The 13,276-nt window shown below is 39.3% G+C and overlaps 1 protein-coding gene across 8 annotated transcripts in view; it reads left to right on the top strand.

Moving 5' to 3' along the window:
- Window positions 1–10,169, top strand: part of slc23a2 (solute carrier family 23 member 2) — a 39,361-nt gene extending 29,192 nt beyond the window's left edge. For all 8 annotated transcript variants that reach the window (XM_031727972.2, XM_031727968.2, XM_039620325.1 and 5 more), the window contains 10 exons: window positions 1,958–2,046; window positions 2,184–2,251; window positions 3,380–3,561; window positions 4,507–4,627; window positions 5,301–5,457; window positions 5,603–5,750; window positions 5,870–5,975; window positions 6,095–6,362; window positions 6,583–6,678; window positions 7,130–10,169. In XM_031727972.2, the coding sequence (XP_031583832.1) occupies window positions 1,958–2,046; window positions 2,184–2,251; window positions 3,380–3,561; window positions 4,507–4,627; window positions 5,301–5,457; window positions 5,603–5,750; window positions 5,870–5,975; window positions 6,095–6,362; window positions 6,583–6,678; window positions 7,130–7,395 (1,501 nt within the window). In that variant the 3' untranslated portion in view covers window positions 7,396–10,169. The remainder of the gene's footprint in view (window positions 1–1,957; window positions 2,047–2,183; window positions 2,252–3,379; window positions 3,562–4,506; window positions 4,628–5,300; window positions 5,458–5,602; window positions 5,751–5,869; window positions 5,976–6,094; window positions 6,363–6,582; window positions 6,679–7,129) is intronic.
- The last annotated feature ends 3,107 nt before the right edge of the window (window positions 10,170–13,276 follow it).

The following is a 13,276-nucleotide window of genomic DNA, read 5'->3' as shown; positions in this document are numbered from 1 at the left end:
GACAGTCTGGTCTTTTTTTTCTTTTTTCTTTTTTTTAAGCCCGTCATTGTTGCCATACCAGCAGCTTCCTCTCTCTCAGGCAGTACTGCCACGATGTCACAGACGGTGCTTATCTGTCCATCTCTCAGTGGAGTAGTTTCTCCAGAGAAATGCCACTGAATGGAAACCACTAAGGGAGGGAGAGGATGAAAGCGGGGGAAAAGGGGGAAGACCGCAACAGTGTATCTGTAGGAGTCATAACCCATCACATCTGGGCTGTTTATAATGTACCAGATAACTCCCTAACAATGATTAAGAAAGAGGCAGATCAGCATGGAAAGCCTATCAGACAAAAACTGTTATTGTAGGCTGATTATTTATACATATCTATATAAACAGTTTTGACAAAGGCTGTTTTAAAGTAACCTTCCATCAGAACCATCAGTCCTCTGGCCTCTCTCTGCTCACTAGCTGTCGTGTTGGTGCTCAACATTTAAATATTTCTTCACCTGATTATTTCTCTAACTGCATATTCAAACCTGTTAAACAAGCCTGGTTACAGACCTCTTTATCCCTGCTCAGATTTCTTCAGCTATCGAGTGACTGGCTCGATTGTATCCACAGTGATAGACTGAATGCAGGACGAGGGGGGAAAAAAAGAAAAGGTTTGGAGATGTGTACTGAGGAATGACGCAAAAGAACACGTGCAGAGCTGTAAAGAGGTGGAAAGTGGGTGGGGGTGATATGCAGTGAAGGTTTCTGAGTCATCGTGCCAAGTGAGGTCAATCAAAAAGGGCAAAAATGCTTTTCCAGGAAGGTGAAAGTGTCTCTCTTTTTACCCAAAGTGTCCTGCTTGTGTGCACAGCTGCTACCTGCAAACATGAGACTTGTATACACACAAATGTTTAGTGATTTGTTTTAAGGTTACACATTGAAACACAAAAACCTACATGAAGAAACTGATTTTAAAAATGAAAAGCAAGGAAAACATTACAGCAATAACAATTATAATAAACATGAAAAATGTAAAAACACTGGGATAAAGTTGAGTTACAAAATATTTTGTTTTATGGAGCCAACCATCAATCTTGATGCCCACATTTAATTTTCTGGAGTTTCTTTTTCATTGATTTGTATATTTGCACTGACAAGAAGCAGCTGTACATAAAACACTGAGTTTTAGTCGAAACAAACAGATGTGCTGCCAATTCATAATTAGCTCTTATGAATTCTCACTTCCTCTTAAGAAGCATGTCCTTTTTCCTTCCTATTACCCTCTCCTCTTTTTAACTGTCCTTAGATTAGTCAGCAGCAGTCCAGGTGTATTCTCATGCAATACTGTCGGTGATTTAAAAAAAAAAAAAAAAAAAAAAAAAATGGAAATCAAGGTCAGGTAGAGCAGCATGTGGGAGTACTTGTGAACACTGGTCTAATTTTGGCTCACTGAAACTAAAAATGATACTTGGTCTAGTCTAGGTTTTAATGATTGTGCTGCTATGGCTACAGATCAGAAGTTCTTAATTGAAACCAGATATGACTAAAATACCTTGTGACCCCCTGGATTTTGGCAAAAATGTCCCCAATGTGACTATTTTTTAAACAGTCACACTTCCTAAACGATTTATCCAGCTTTGATTAAATTTAGCTCACATGAAACTGACTTTTCAAGTCTGTTTTTGACCCTTGTCAAGAAATTTTGTGCAACTAGTTAAAGTGTTTCACAGCACCTCATCTATATGGGATATCTCACCCTAGACAGGCAGATTTGGCTGCAAGTAAATTATGAATTGAGGCTGAATAACTCTGTTTTTAAATTGTGAACTGTCAATAAATACATTTTTAAAAAGGTCATGTTTGTTTTCAGTACATCAAAACTAACCAGAAATGGTTCTCTTATTTCTTAAACAGATGGCTTAGTTGGCTTAAGTGTTAAACTAAAAATTCTCAGTATCTAAAGTGAGCTTTTCATATTTTTCAGGCTTCCTTTGTTTCAGGCCAGTGCTTTCGCCTTCCTCGCACCAGCCAGAGCCATCCTGTCACTGGAAAAATGGAAGTGCAACAACACAGGTGAAGAGAGGACTGTCACCCATCTTTACTTTACAACCGTTCAGATCTGTCTGGCTTTCAGTGTGAAAGCTTTGCAAAGATGATCTGTGATTCGTTGGTTTCTGATCTCTCATCTCCTCGTCTTTTCCCACAAGCAGATATTCCAGCATTAAACGGCACAGAGCTCCTCCACACAGAGCACATCTGGCAGCCTAGGATACGAGAGGTAAGGCAAAGAAACACGCTCTCACACACACGCGCACTCACACACACGCGCACTCACACTGTTGGATGACTCCCAAATATCCTTCCAAACCACATCTTTGTGGGAAGAGGTGACCGACTTTACTGTAGGTTGCTGAGCTGCGTTTAAATAAAATAAAATAAAATAAAAATAATCACATTTATGAACAACAAAATTTGGAAAGTGTGTCTGTTAAGCTAATGTTTGAAAAGTTGAACATTGTATATATGCTGCTAAAATAGAGACATTACTGCTTTCTATATGTCAGCAGGGTTAGGGTTTGTGTGACACATGCTCTTAATTTGTTTTAACCTTTTGCATTTGCGTAAGCCGGTTGAGTAATTGTTTGTTATGTGACACGTGAAAGGGGCGAAACTCGATCAGACTGAATCAGATTGTTGAATGAAGGAACAGGCGTTTGATAAAATGTGACAGAGGAGAACAGAAAGACCAGGCAAACAGGATTATCGCTGTCAGTGCTGCTGATCCTGTTACCTTGTGCTATACAATCACAGTGTTTGCTTTTGATTCATAAATTTGAGGGGGTTTTTTGTGTAATGGTTAAGTACTGATATGTGTAAGTACAGTGTAAACAGACCTGGTTAATACATGCTAAGCAAACTGACAGTGAGCAGTCTCACAACAGTCTCACGATATAAACTGTATGTATGTATGTATGTATGTATATATATATATATATATATATATATATATATATATATATATATATATAAGAGAGAGAGAGAGAGAGAGAGCGAGAGCTCTCTATCTATATCTATCTCATATCTATATATATATATATATATATATATATATATATATATATATATATATATATATATATATATATATATATATATATATATATATATATATATATATATATATATATATATATATATATATATATATAGAGAGAGAGAGAGAGAGAGAGAGAGAGAGAGAGAGAGAGAGAGAGCGCGAGCTCTCTATCTATATCTATCTCTATATATGTATGGATGGATGGACGGATATCTATAGATGGATGGATAGATATTCATTCTTGTGTTGCTAATTAAAAATGATGAAAATTTAAACAGACCTTGTTATTTTACAACTTTGATTTGACAGATCCAAGGTGCCATCATTGTGTCATCCATGGTTGAGGTGTGCATCGGCATGTTGGGTCTCCCCGGGATGCTCCTGAAATACATCGGACCTCTGACCATCACCCCCACCGTGGCCCTTATCGGCTTGTCTGGTTTCCAGGCTGCAGGAGAGAGGGCTGGAAAACACTGGGGCATTGCTATGCTGTAAGTACGGACATACAATGTGTCCTCAATAACAGTCCCTTTAAAAAGACACTATCTAGAGTCTGCTTGTCTATGGGGAAGGAAATGCCATCGTTAAGTCAGAATTTCGGGTTAGTATCTCAGAATTTGTTGAGATGATTCAAAATTTTGACTTACTTAGCAGTTGTTTTTTTTAAATTGAATTTCTTTGTTTTCAGCTGTGGGAACAACATAATTTTCCTTTTAAATGATTTTGTCATGATACATTTAGAGATACATTTAGCTTTCTTTTTTCTTTTTTCTTTTTTTTTGACAGCTGTGCTGTAATTTGGTGATTTCCAGTTCCATAGAAATTATATTCCTATACTCTACTAGAGTAGCTTTGCATGATTAACAGTTTAAAAAAACAAAAATCCTTATTTATCTCATACTCAAATTTGGTTCAGCTCTTCAGTTCATCCTCTGTCCTAGCATCTCTCCCTTTAAGACAGCTCTCTTCTGATTGGCTGCCCCTCACAGACAGAGGGTTGAAACAGCAGGTGGGTGGGGCTTCTCTAAGTTAAAGCCAGACCTCAGTGGCTAAGATGACTACGTTAAATCTTAATCTAGAAAGCACCTTACCCTGGATCATGTGGGCTGTGAAGTCACAGAGGGCTGACTGATGAAGGATGATACACTTCATAATGTGATGTTCAGGTGGTGTGACATCAGCTTCTGCTGTGTCATAGCTGTTTACACTGTAGCTCGAGGGCCTCTTCTGTCGCCCACAGGGATTGAGGTATTGTGCCTGTAATTGCGACTAATTTCTTGGGCCGTTAGGATAATTGATTGGCTCTTAAGCCTCTGGAGTCCTTGTCAGACATAGGCAGGACTTAAAGGAATATGTTTGCAGAATTGGTTGTCACACAGAGAATATGCGGTATAACATGTCACCAAGTAACTGAGGAGGATTGTTTCTGTCTGCAGGACTATCTTCTTGGTGCTGCTCTTCTCTCAGTATGCCAGAAATGTTCACTTTCCTCTGCCCATCTACAAAGCCAAGAAGGGCTGGACATCCTATAGGCTCCAGGTCTTCAAAATGTTTCCTGTAAGTATACAACATGCTGTAAGTGCCTGTATACAAACGGTGTCTGGACTTTTTGCTTTCATTCCAAGTGTTAATATTTTTCTGTCTTGTAAGTCACAAATTATTCAGCAGAGCAAATGTCCTTCTCCCCAGGTGGTGTCTGAGCACTGTGTAAATCAGTCTCTTTCTTCCCCCTGCTGGTGAAGTCATTAAAAACACCATTAAATTCTTTATTTGCTGCTCTTAATTTAATTTATACCTTTTTCATGAAACGATCTCAAATTACTTTTGTGCCTTTTTATTGGCCTCAGGTCTTACGCTGCAATCCTTTTAAACTAATCATTAAATGAATAATTTTTTTTCCTAGTCCAAATGTGTTGAATGGTTTAGTCCACATGTGAAGTCAGACAGCATGATGTGACCAAAGCTGTATCCAAAGAAGATCCAAACACTCACCTCCTGATGTATTAGTTTATTAGCTTCTATGATAAACCGGTCTAAGTATAACCAAGGCAAATTTAATTCAATAAACTGATGCATATACCTCAAAAGGTCATGATTTCTTTCACATACTCTGCATATAAACAGATAGCTGGAGAGAAGTAATAAAAACGTATACAAAAAAGGGTAAAGGGTGTTGTTTTTTGATGTTGTGTAAAAGTCTGATAAGCTTTTTCTTTTCTCTTTCATGCAGATCATAATGGCCATTCTCGTGTCGTGGCTGTTATGTTTCATTTTCACTGTGACCGACGTTTTCCCACCAGACAAGGACAAGTACGGTTTCTACGCCCGCACAGACGCACGTCAAGGGATCCTCTCAGTAGCACCATGGTTCAAAATCCCCTACCCCTGTGAGTGTGTTAATGAAGAGGAAGGGGCGGGCGTCTACAAATTGTGTATATGCAGTGGACTGACTATAGAAATATAATATGAAACTTTAAAGTTGGCATTAAGCATGATGATGGATAAAAATACCAGCATGTTTTACCTCTACAGTCCAGTGGGGTGTTCCCACGGTGACGGCTGCAGGTGTGATTGGAATGATGAGCGCCGTGGTGGCCAGCATCATCGAGTCAATTGGAGATTACTACGCCTGCGCTCGGCTGTCGTGTGCTCCTCCGCCTCCCATCCACGCCATCAACCGGTAACCTTTGTTTTTCCACCTCCTTATTCGCTCTCATACTTCAGTAGTTCGTCACAAACAGCCCAGGCAGTTTACTCTCTGGTCCAAACTATAATTATGATGGTTTTTTGTCTCTGCAGGGGAATATTTATAGAAGGCATTTCCTGTGTACTGGATGGTCTTTTCGGGACAGGAAATGGCTCTACTTCCTCCAGTCCAAATATAGGCGTCCTGGGAATCACAAAGGTAACACGCTATGTTTTTTTTGTTTGTTTGTTTTTTAATTCTTTATTTACTTTTTCTGTATTCATGTTACCTACTCTTTATTTAAAAAGGTGTTTTAAAAGTCTTAATTGGTTCTCCAGGTGGGCAGCAGGCGTGTGATTCAGTATGGAGCTGCCATGATGCTGCTGCTGGGGCTCGTGGGTAAATTCAGTGCCCTCTTTGCCTCTCTGCCTGACCCAGTCCTGGGAGCGCTGTTCTGCACCTTGTTTGGTATGATTACAGCAGTGGGACTGTCCAACCTGCAGTTTGTCGACCTCAACTCCTCCAGGAACCTCTTCGTCTTGGGCTTCTCCATCTTCTTTGGCCTGATGCTGCCGAGCTACCTCAAACAGAACCCACTGGTCACCGGTGAGTGCACGGGAGGGAAATTAAACTTTCCATCACTCTTTTTCACTTTTACAAGGAGCACTAGTAACAGTAGGAGAGTGCTGTGGGTCAGGAAGTAGTTGTTTATCAATCAGAAGTTCAGTGACTTCTCCAGTCCAGAGATTAGATCAGTTTAACTTTGTGTCAGGGCTGTAATTTTAAAAACAAATTGTACTACATTCACGACTTCTGTCTTTCTCAGGCATTGTTGAAATTGACCAAGTGCTAAATGTGCTCCTCACCACTGCAATGTTCGTCGGAGGGTCTGTCGCCTTCATTTTGGACAATACCATCCCTGGTAAGGTTTTTAATTTCACTAGTTTGAACAAGAATGAATCTGTTTTCACATTTAATAGTGTTTTAAGTCATTGCTGCATGAGAAAGTGATGTTAGTTTGTTGGAGTGTGCAAAAAGTTTTTAAGGAAGACGATCATAACATGTGGCTGTGACTGCCAAGCAGGTACAGGTATCGTACAAGGCACTACATGTGGGGGTGGTCCTATGTCTGATCCTTGAGGTCATGCTGGGAATGGTGGAAGAAGACATGGCTGTGAGAGAGTCGTCTGGGCGTAACCTGCTGCCACCCGGAAAATCAACTGAAGATGAATGGGCGGAGGCGCATCTTACGAATTTTTTTCCATCTTCAGAAACATCCGAAAGTCACAGCAGCAGCAGAAGACTTGTGGACCTTGCTCCTTGTTAGCCTGGACTTTTAATTGTGAACTCATTATTAATCTCTCTGTCCTCAGGTTCTCCTGAAGAACGAGGTATTAGGAAGCTGAAACGCGGTTCTGGTCTCAGTGCAGCAGAACTGGAAGGGATGAGATCCTACGACCTGCCGTTTGGAATGGACTTCATCCGCAGACACCCAATCTTCAAGAACTTCCCCATCAGCCCAACGTTCACAGGCTACCATTGGGGGCGGCTACAGGGAGCCTGCAGGAACAGAATGGGACACGGGGATGGGGCAAAGGGAGGGGAGGGCAGCGCAGCACTGGGAGAGAGTCGGGTATAACCAGCAGGCTGGAGAAACCTTAAAATGGTTGAATTTTGGGGAGCAAGGGATGGTACACTAAGTTAACGTAATGTGGGAGTGGAGGACAGAAGCGGCACTGGATTGTGTGGAAGAAAATGTGATGCACCAACCCCACCCCCTTCCCACCCTGTCACTATATGCGTTTATTTTCTATAGCTTGTATCAGTCTCTTCCCACTTCCCACTATGCTATTTTAAGCATGCTATAGCAAGCCACAGCATGCTATAAAAGATGTCACCATGTGGAGATCAGTCTGTTTGTGTGCATGTGTGTATGGAGTAATCCAGAAGGAGACAGATGGATGTCAGGCAGTCGGAGTTAAATGTCTGATCGTTCACTCACTCGTGATTGCTGCTAACTGAGATAGCCCAAATTATGTTGCATACATTCTTCTCAAAGCACAGTAGATTGAAATATGGCACTTGAGGATCACGTTAGGAATCATTCCCCTCTGGATTTGTTATGCAACCACACATGCACACACCAGCAGCCACTGTAGATCTAGCACGAGCGCTTCATTGCACGACAGGGGGTCATGGAGAATGATGGAAGTAGTTTGTCAGGTCCCCTTAGCCATGTGAAGTGATTGTGAGATTTATTTTTGCACTACCTCCTTCCTGAGTTTAAAACTAGAATGTCACTTCACAGATTCTCCAGTAAAACACACTCACGCTAAAGAGGCTCACATCCCATATTATTTCATAATGGAGTGCTAATATTCAGAAGACCTCTCCCATATTACTGGGCAGAAAAAAAAATCAGCAACATACTGGTTTACATTTCTTTAGATTATGTCAGTATTATTCATCAGTTGTTAACAGGACCAAAACTCTGCCTTTCCTGAACACGCTCGTTAAAGTTTTAATTTAAATCTGCTACCCTTTATTTACTTTACATGCTGGCTCTTAACTAATGAGACATGCCTCTATCGTCATGGTGACGGCAGAGCATTTATAAGAGCTGCATTAATGCGCACAGTAACACGGACATGTGGCCTTGTCAGGGAGACCTTGTGTGAGTATATATGAAACTGATGAATGACGACACGAGAATAAGCGTTCTCGCACGGCTCCATGTGGGACTTCTCTCACAGTTTTGGGGTCACTGTGGATGTATATTAAGGTAGGATTTACCTAAAGGCTATATAATTGTACTGGGAGGTAAGGACCGTGTATTTTGTTGAATATAGAGTATATAAATCTAACAGTTTCTTTCTTTTGTGCCCTTGATCAGCTCACATGTGCAGTGTGGCAGTTTGGGGGTTTTCTGTTTTTTCCCAGACAGTCATGACGTATCAATGTTTACTTGTTTAACTGCGGTTATGACTTTCCCCTCACATTCCTGCTCTCCCTCAGTCATCAATACGCGCTCTCTTTCATCTCCTACTAAGTTTCAAAGCATCTGCAGTCTGTACGGTATTAACCCAGGCGTGCCCCCCACCCCAAAAACAGAGCCACTCTTTTCTGACCACACTGTGTGCCTCTGCTGCTTCTATGTATAAAGAGCAGCTTTTGAAAAAATTACCACAGAGTTGGCAGCAATATAAAAAAATGATGCATAGAAATAAAGAGTAGCCCACTTGAGATTTTTATAAAACCAAAACGCTCAAAGCTCTTTATTTGTATTTCTGCTGTTCTGTTACCGTATACCAAAACTTTTCATTGACATTTGTTGCTACTGAGAGACCTGATTAGTTTAGTCTCATTCCAGATTCTCCCATTTTTATCTCTTATTAAAGCTATTTATTTATTTATGGGGGGTTTTTAAAAAAAGAAAGTCTAACGGGTTTATGCATCCCTTTCAGAATGTTTAGTGTGTTTTAGTTTACTTGTTGAAGCCCTGTAAAGACCGGTAACGATTGACAGCTACTCCTGCCCTCCGCCCCAGCTCCAATCGGTGCTTTTAGAAGATCACCCGGCGAGAGAGGCTTTAAAAAGGTTGTTTCTGACGTAATATAAAAGCTGCTTCTATTTCATTCCATTTCTATCATGTTGTATTTGAAAGCAAAAGATGAACACTTTTAAATGTCGAACTGGATGGTTCCGATTTTACAGATCAGGGCCATTTTACTATGAAGTACTGTTTGCACATGTAATGGTGCCAAGAAGACCGGGGTCCAGATGACTTCATACGCACTAACCTGGAGCCCTGAAATATTACTAGAGTGCTTTTGAAGATTTTAAAGGAGGTGTGAACATTAATGACCTAATGACAACAGGTCCAGCTGTAGCTCCATTTATGACGTACTACTCTGATTTGGTGACGTCTCATACTTTGTTACACCAAAATAAACCATAGTTATTAATTATGTGACCCTTAATATCTACAGGGGTTGTCACCCTTTAGGTAGGGTTAGAGGTGTTGGGACCTTTTTATAGATTTCCATTTGTTTGTCAAATAAAATATGCAATTACAGTAATATAATTTGCGTTGACTATACAGCTGAAACTCCTCACGAGGTCACAGACTGATTTTTCCAAAATACTGAATGACCATCCAGGGTAGAAAGAGCCCAGGGTTAGAGACAACTGATGTGTGCAGAAACTGTAAATCTAAAACCTCATCTCCCTCGTTTAAATTATTGGCTGACTTGCAAAGGGACGTTACCAGATGGTTGGTAAAATAAGCAGTGTGTTGTTGGCACTCCAGCTGATGTGTCGTGACTATGTAACCTAGCTCTGGGAGCTGGCAGTGATCAAAGTCAGACTTTTAAGCAGCTTCCACAGAGATGGAGGGTAGTTTAGAGGTAGTTTTGGGGGTTGGCCTTGCTGTAGTAAATTTCTGGCATGCACACAACTCGTGACCTTGTTTTCTGTGTCATATCATGTTCATGCAACCAGCACTTCTCCCATCACATCAGTCTCTCCTTGCACACTCTTGACCCTGCAGTGAAGATGCATCTGTGTCCTCGTGTTTGGTGTACCTCGTTTTTCTCCTCTGGAATTTTTTATGTCACCATTTCTGAATGGAGGAGGAGGACACACCCGCTGGTCACCTTATTAAGAGCCTGTTGTTTGTCAAGCAGCTGAGTGAAACCTGCCTTATCGCTTAATGTGAAGATGAACATGGGATGTCTTTGTGCCTCATGGCAGCTTCCTCCAGTTTTTTATTACTGTAGTCCTGTCTTATTGTAGGATTTAGTACACATGCACCTCTCGCACAGCTGTGACAGAAGCAGCCAGTTACAGTAAAAAACAAAATAAAAACATTGTGTTTCTGGTTTGAATTACATTCACATGGCTCTTAAAAAGGTGACCATAAGGTGCGTAACACAAAGACATCAATCTCTTTCAGTTATTTTGAAGGGGTCATTACCTGGAGACTATACTTCTATGTATTAAGTGTTCTATCTTTTTAAATGTTTTTTTTTTTTTTATACATAGTTTTTATGTTTTTGCAAGCAAATATTTGTAAGAAACGAATCATAACTTTTAATCTTAGATCATGCTGGAAAGCGCACCATTTTCTTGTGCTTTTTATTTTAAAAGTAAATACATTTTAACCCTATTTCAAATCTGTGGTTTGGTGGAATCCTGTTTATGATCTTTTCATATTGTATTTTTTTACTCTAACATTGCTTTCTGTCCATGTTAACACATTACCAATATAAATCCAAGAACAAGCTGAGAAACTTTAAATAGATGTAAAAACACAAATGTATATTTAATGGAGTAAAGTTTGCTAAACATTCTGGAATATAAATTGTGTAAACTAATTGTAGCAACAAAATGTTTTATTCTTTGTTCCTAAAACATTTAATAAGATGTTACTGAATGAATTTAGTCTTGTCTTTTTTTTTTCTTTTCTTTTCGCTTACACGGCAGCAACTAAATGCATTTAAGCCTGTAGACATGGTCAGGACCACCTGCTGAAGTTCAAACTAAGCATCAGAGCGTGATTTTAAGTGCCTTTCGATGCTGCATGGTTGTTGATACCGGACAGGCTGGTCTAATTATTTCTCAAACTGCTGGATTTTCCTGCACAATCATCTCTGGGGTTTACAGAGACTGATCGGAAACAGAGAAAATATCCAGAGTGATAGATTTTTGGGTGAAAATGTCTTTCTGATGTCACAAGAGAAGGGTCAGATTGCTTTGAGCTGATAGGAAGACAGCAGTAACTCAACCTGTCAATACAACACAGCTATGCAGAAGACAATTTTTGAAAGCACAACATGTCAAACCTTCAAGCAGGATGGGCTACAGCAGCAAAAGACCACGTTGGGGGCACTTCCTGTTTGCTAGCAACGGGAAACTGAAGTGATAATGAACAACAAAAAATAGAAAAGCGTTGCACGGTCTAAAGTTTGAAATTAAAAGATTAAAGAACAGTATCATTGTGTAGTGAAAGCTGAAATGCAACCAACCCCCCTCCCCCAAACAGAGGCACCGCCTGTCAAAATCTAGTTTTAAGTAATCTGATCCTGGACACAATCCACATGGTGACTGAGAGACCCTTGTCTCATTTGCCAGTAATGTAGCTACAGAGTATCTCTAGATTGAGATGTCCCATGGGCTACAAAGATTTCAGTCTTTAACATCGAAAAGCATAAAATATCAAAATGTACTGAGATTTGAGACATTTTCTTTAAATTGTGTTACCCACAAAGATGATCAAAACTAAAATAAAAATATTTAATTCATTTTATTGAAGAGGTAACATGTTTGAATATTTGAGTAGCTCTAACCAGAGCTTTGGTCAGCACCATTTTATTTTTACTTTTTTTTTTTTATTTATTTATTTTAGGTCTTCTCAATGTAATTAAAGAGTTTAATTATTTTAAACAACTAGAATCTGTTTTTCCTGTCTGGGTCACATTTTAATTTGTAGAAGGGGGGAAAGTCAGTTACGAAAGACTGCAATTATGAACTGAAACAATTTTGAAAGAAAGAAAATTACCTTCAATTTTCATTGCTGTACATTCAAAGGAACAATTTCCAGATTAAATGAGGAGAAAAAAAATACTCATGTTCTAATTCATGAATTGTGACAAGTAATGGGAACAATGGCTTTAGCCAAAATGTACCAATTTTGTAACCAAAAGGAAACAATACTTACATGACATGTTTTTCGTAGTTTTATCAGTTGCATTAAAACTAAAATCGGGCTGAACCCAGCCATATGGTGCAGGGTGTGTGGAGAGAGGCCGAAGACTGAGTGAACCAGCTTTTAAAGAGTGGCCACATCCACAGTAAAACACACAGAACAGCCCAGTAAAGGAAGCAATAACGAACACAAAACAATATACAAATATGTGAGTGCAGACAGCTTCCTATAGTTCAGCAGGTGGTTATGTCTATGTTTTATACGTGTACAAAAAACAGAGAACTGTCTTTTATTGAAAAATGGTTGTAACTAGTTTATTCAGTTTTTTTTTTAAAGTTTCAGTAATAATAAGATTTTAAAAAATTGCTCATTTTTATCATCAGAGTGAAGGCATGAAGAAAGATGCTTCCCTTTGGCTGTTTTCCCTGTCAAAGGGAATCAGTGAAAACATGAAACAGGAAGTAGTTCCTCTTTGGCTTGTATGATGAATGAAGTTCTGATTAAATGTTTCAGTGGACCACAAGATTTTCAGATCATGAAGATGGCTAGAAGTTGAAATGGGTTATGTCCATGTTGTGATGATCGAGGACACCGGAGGTTACACCAAGTCTACAACAGTATTTTTAAGGAAAAATGGAAAAGAAAACAACATTTTTAGTCTTCATATAAAAAGGAGCTATTACGTATGGAAGTTTGTTTCTGACACCAAAATTATTTATTTAAAAAATAAATTTGAAGGTATTGTTTTCAAAATGTAAGTTTTTAATTCAAACTTATAAGTTGAAATTTTGAGATGCATAACTCGAAATTTTGA

This window comes from Oreochromis aureus, linkage group 12, assembly GCF_013358895.1.
Source record: "Oreochromis aureus strain Israel breed Guangdong linkage group 12, ZZ_aureus, whole genome shotgun sequence".
Classification (NCBI taxonomy): Eukaryota; Metazoa; Chordata; class Actinopteri; order Cichliformes; family Cichlidae; genus Oreochromis; species Oreochromis aureus.
This window is presented reverse-complemented; position numbering and strand designations above follow the sequence as displayed.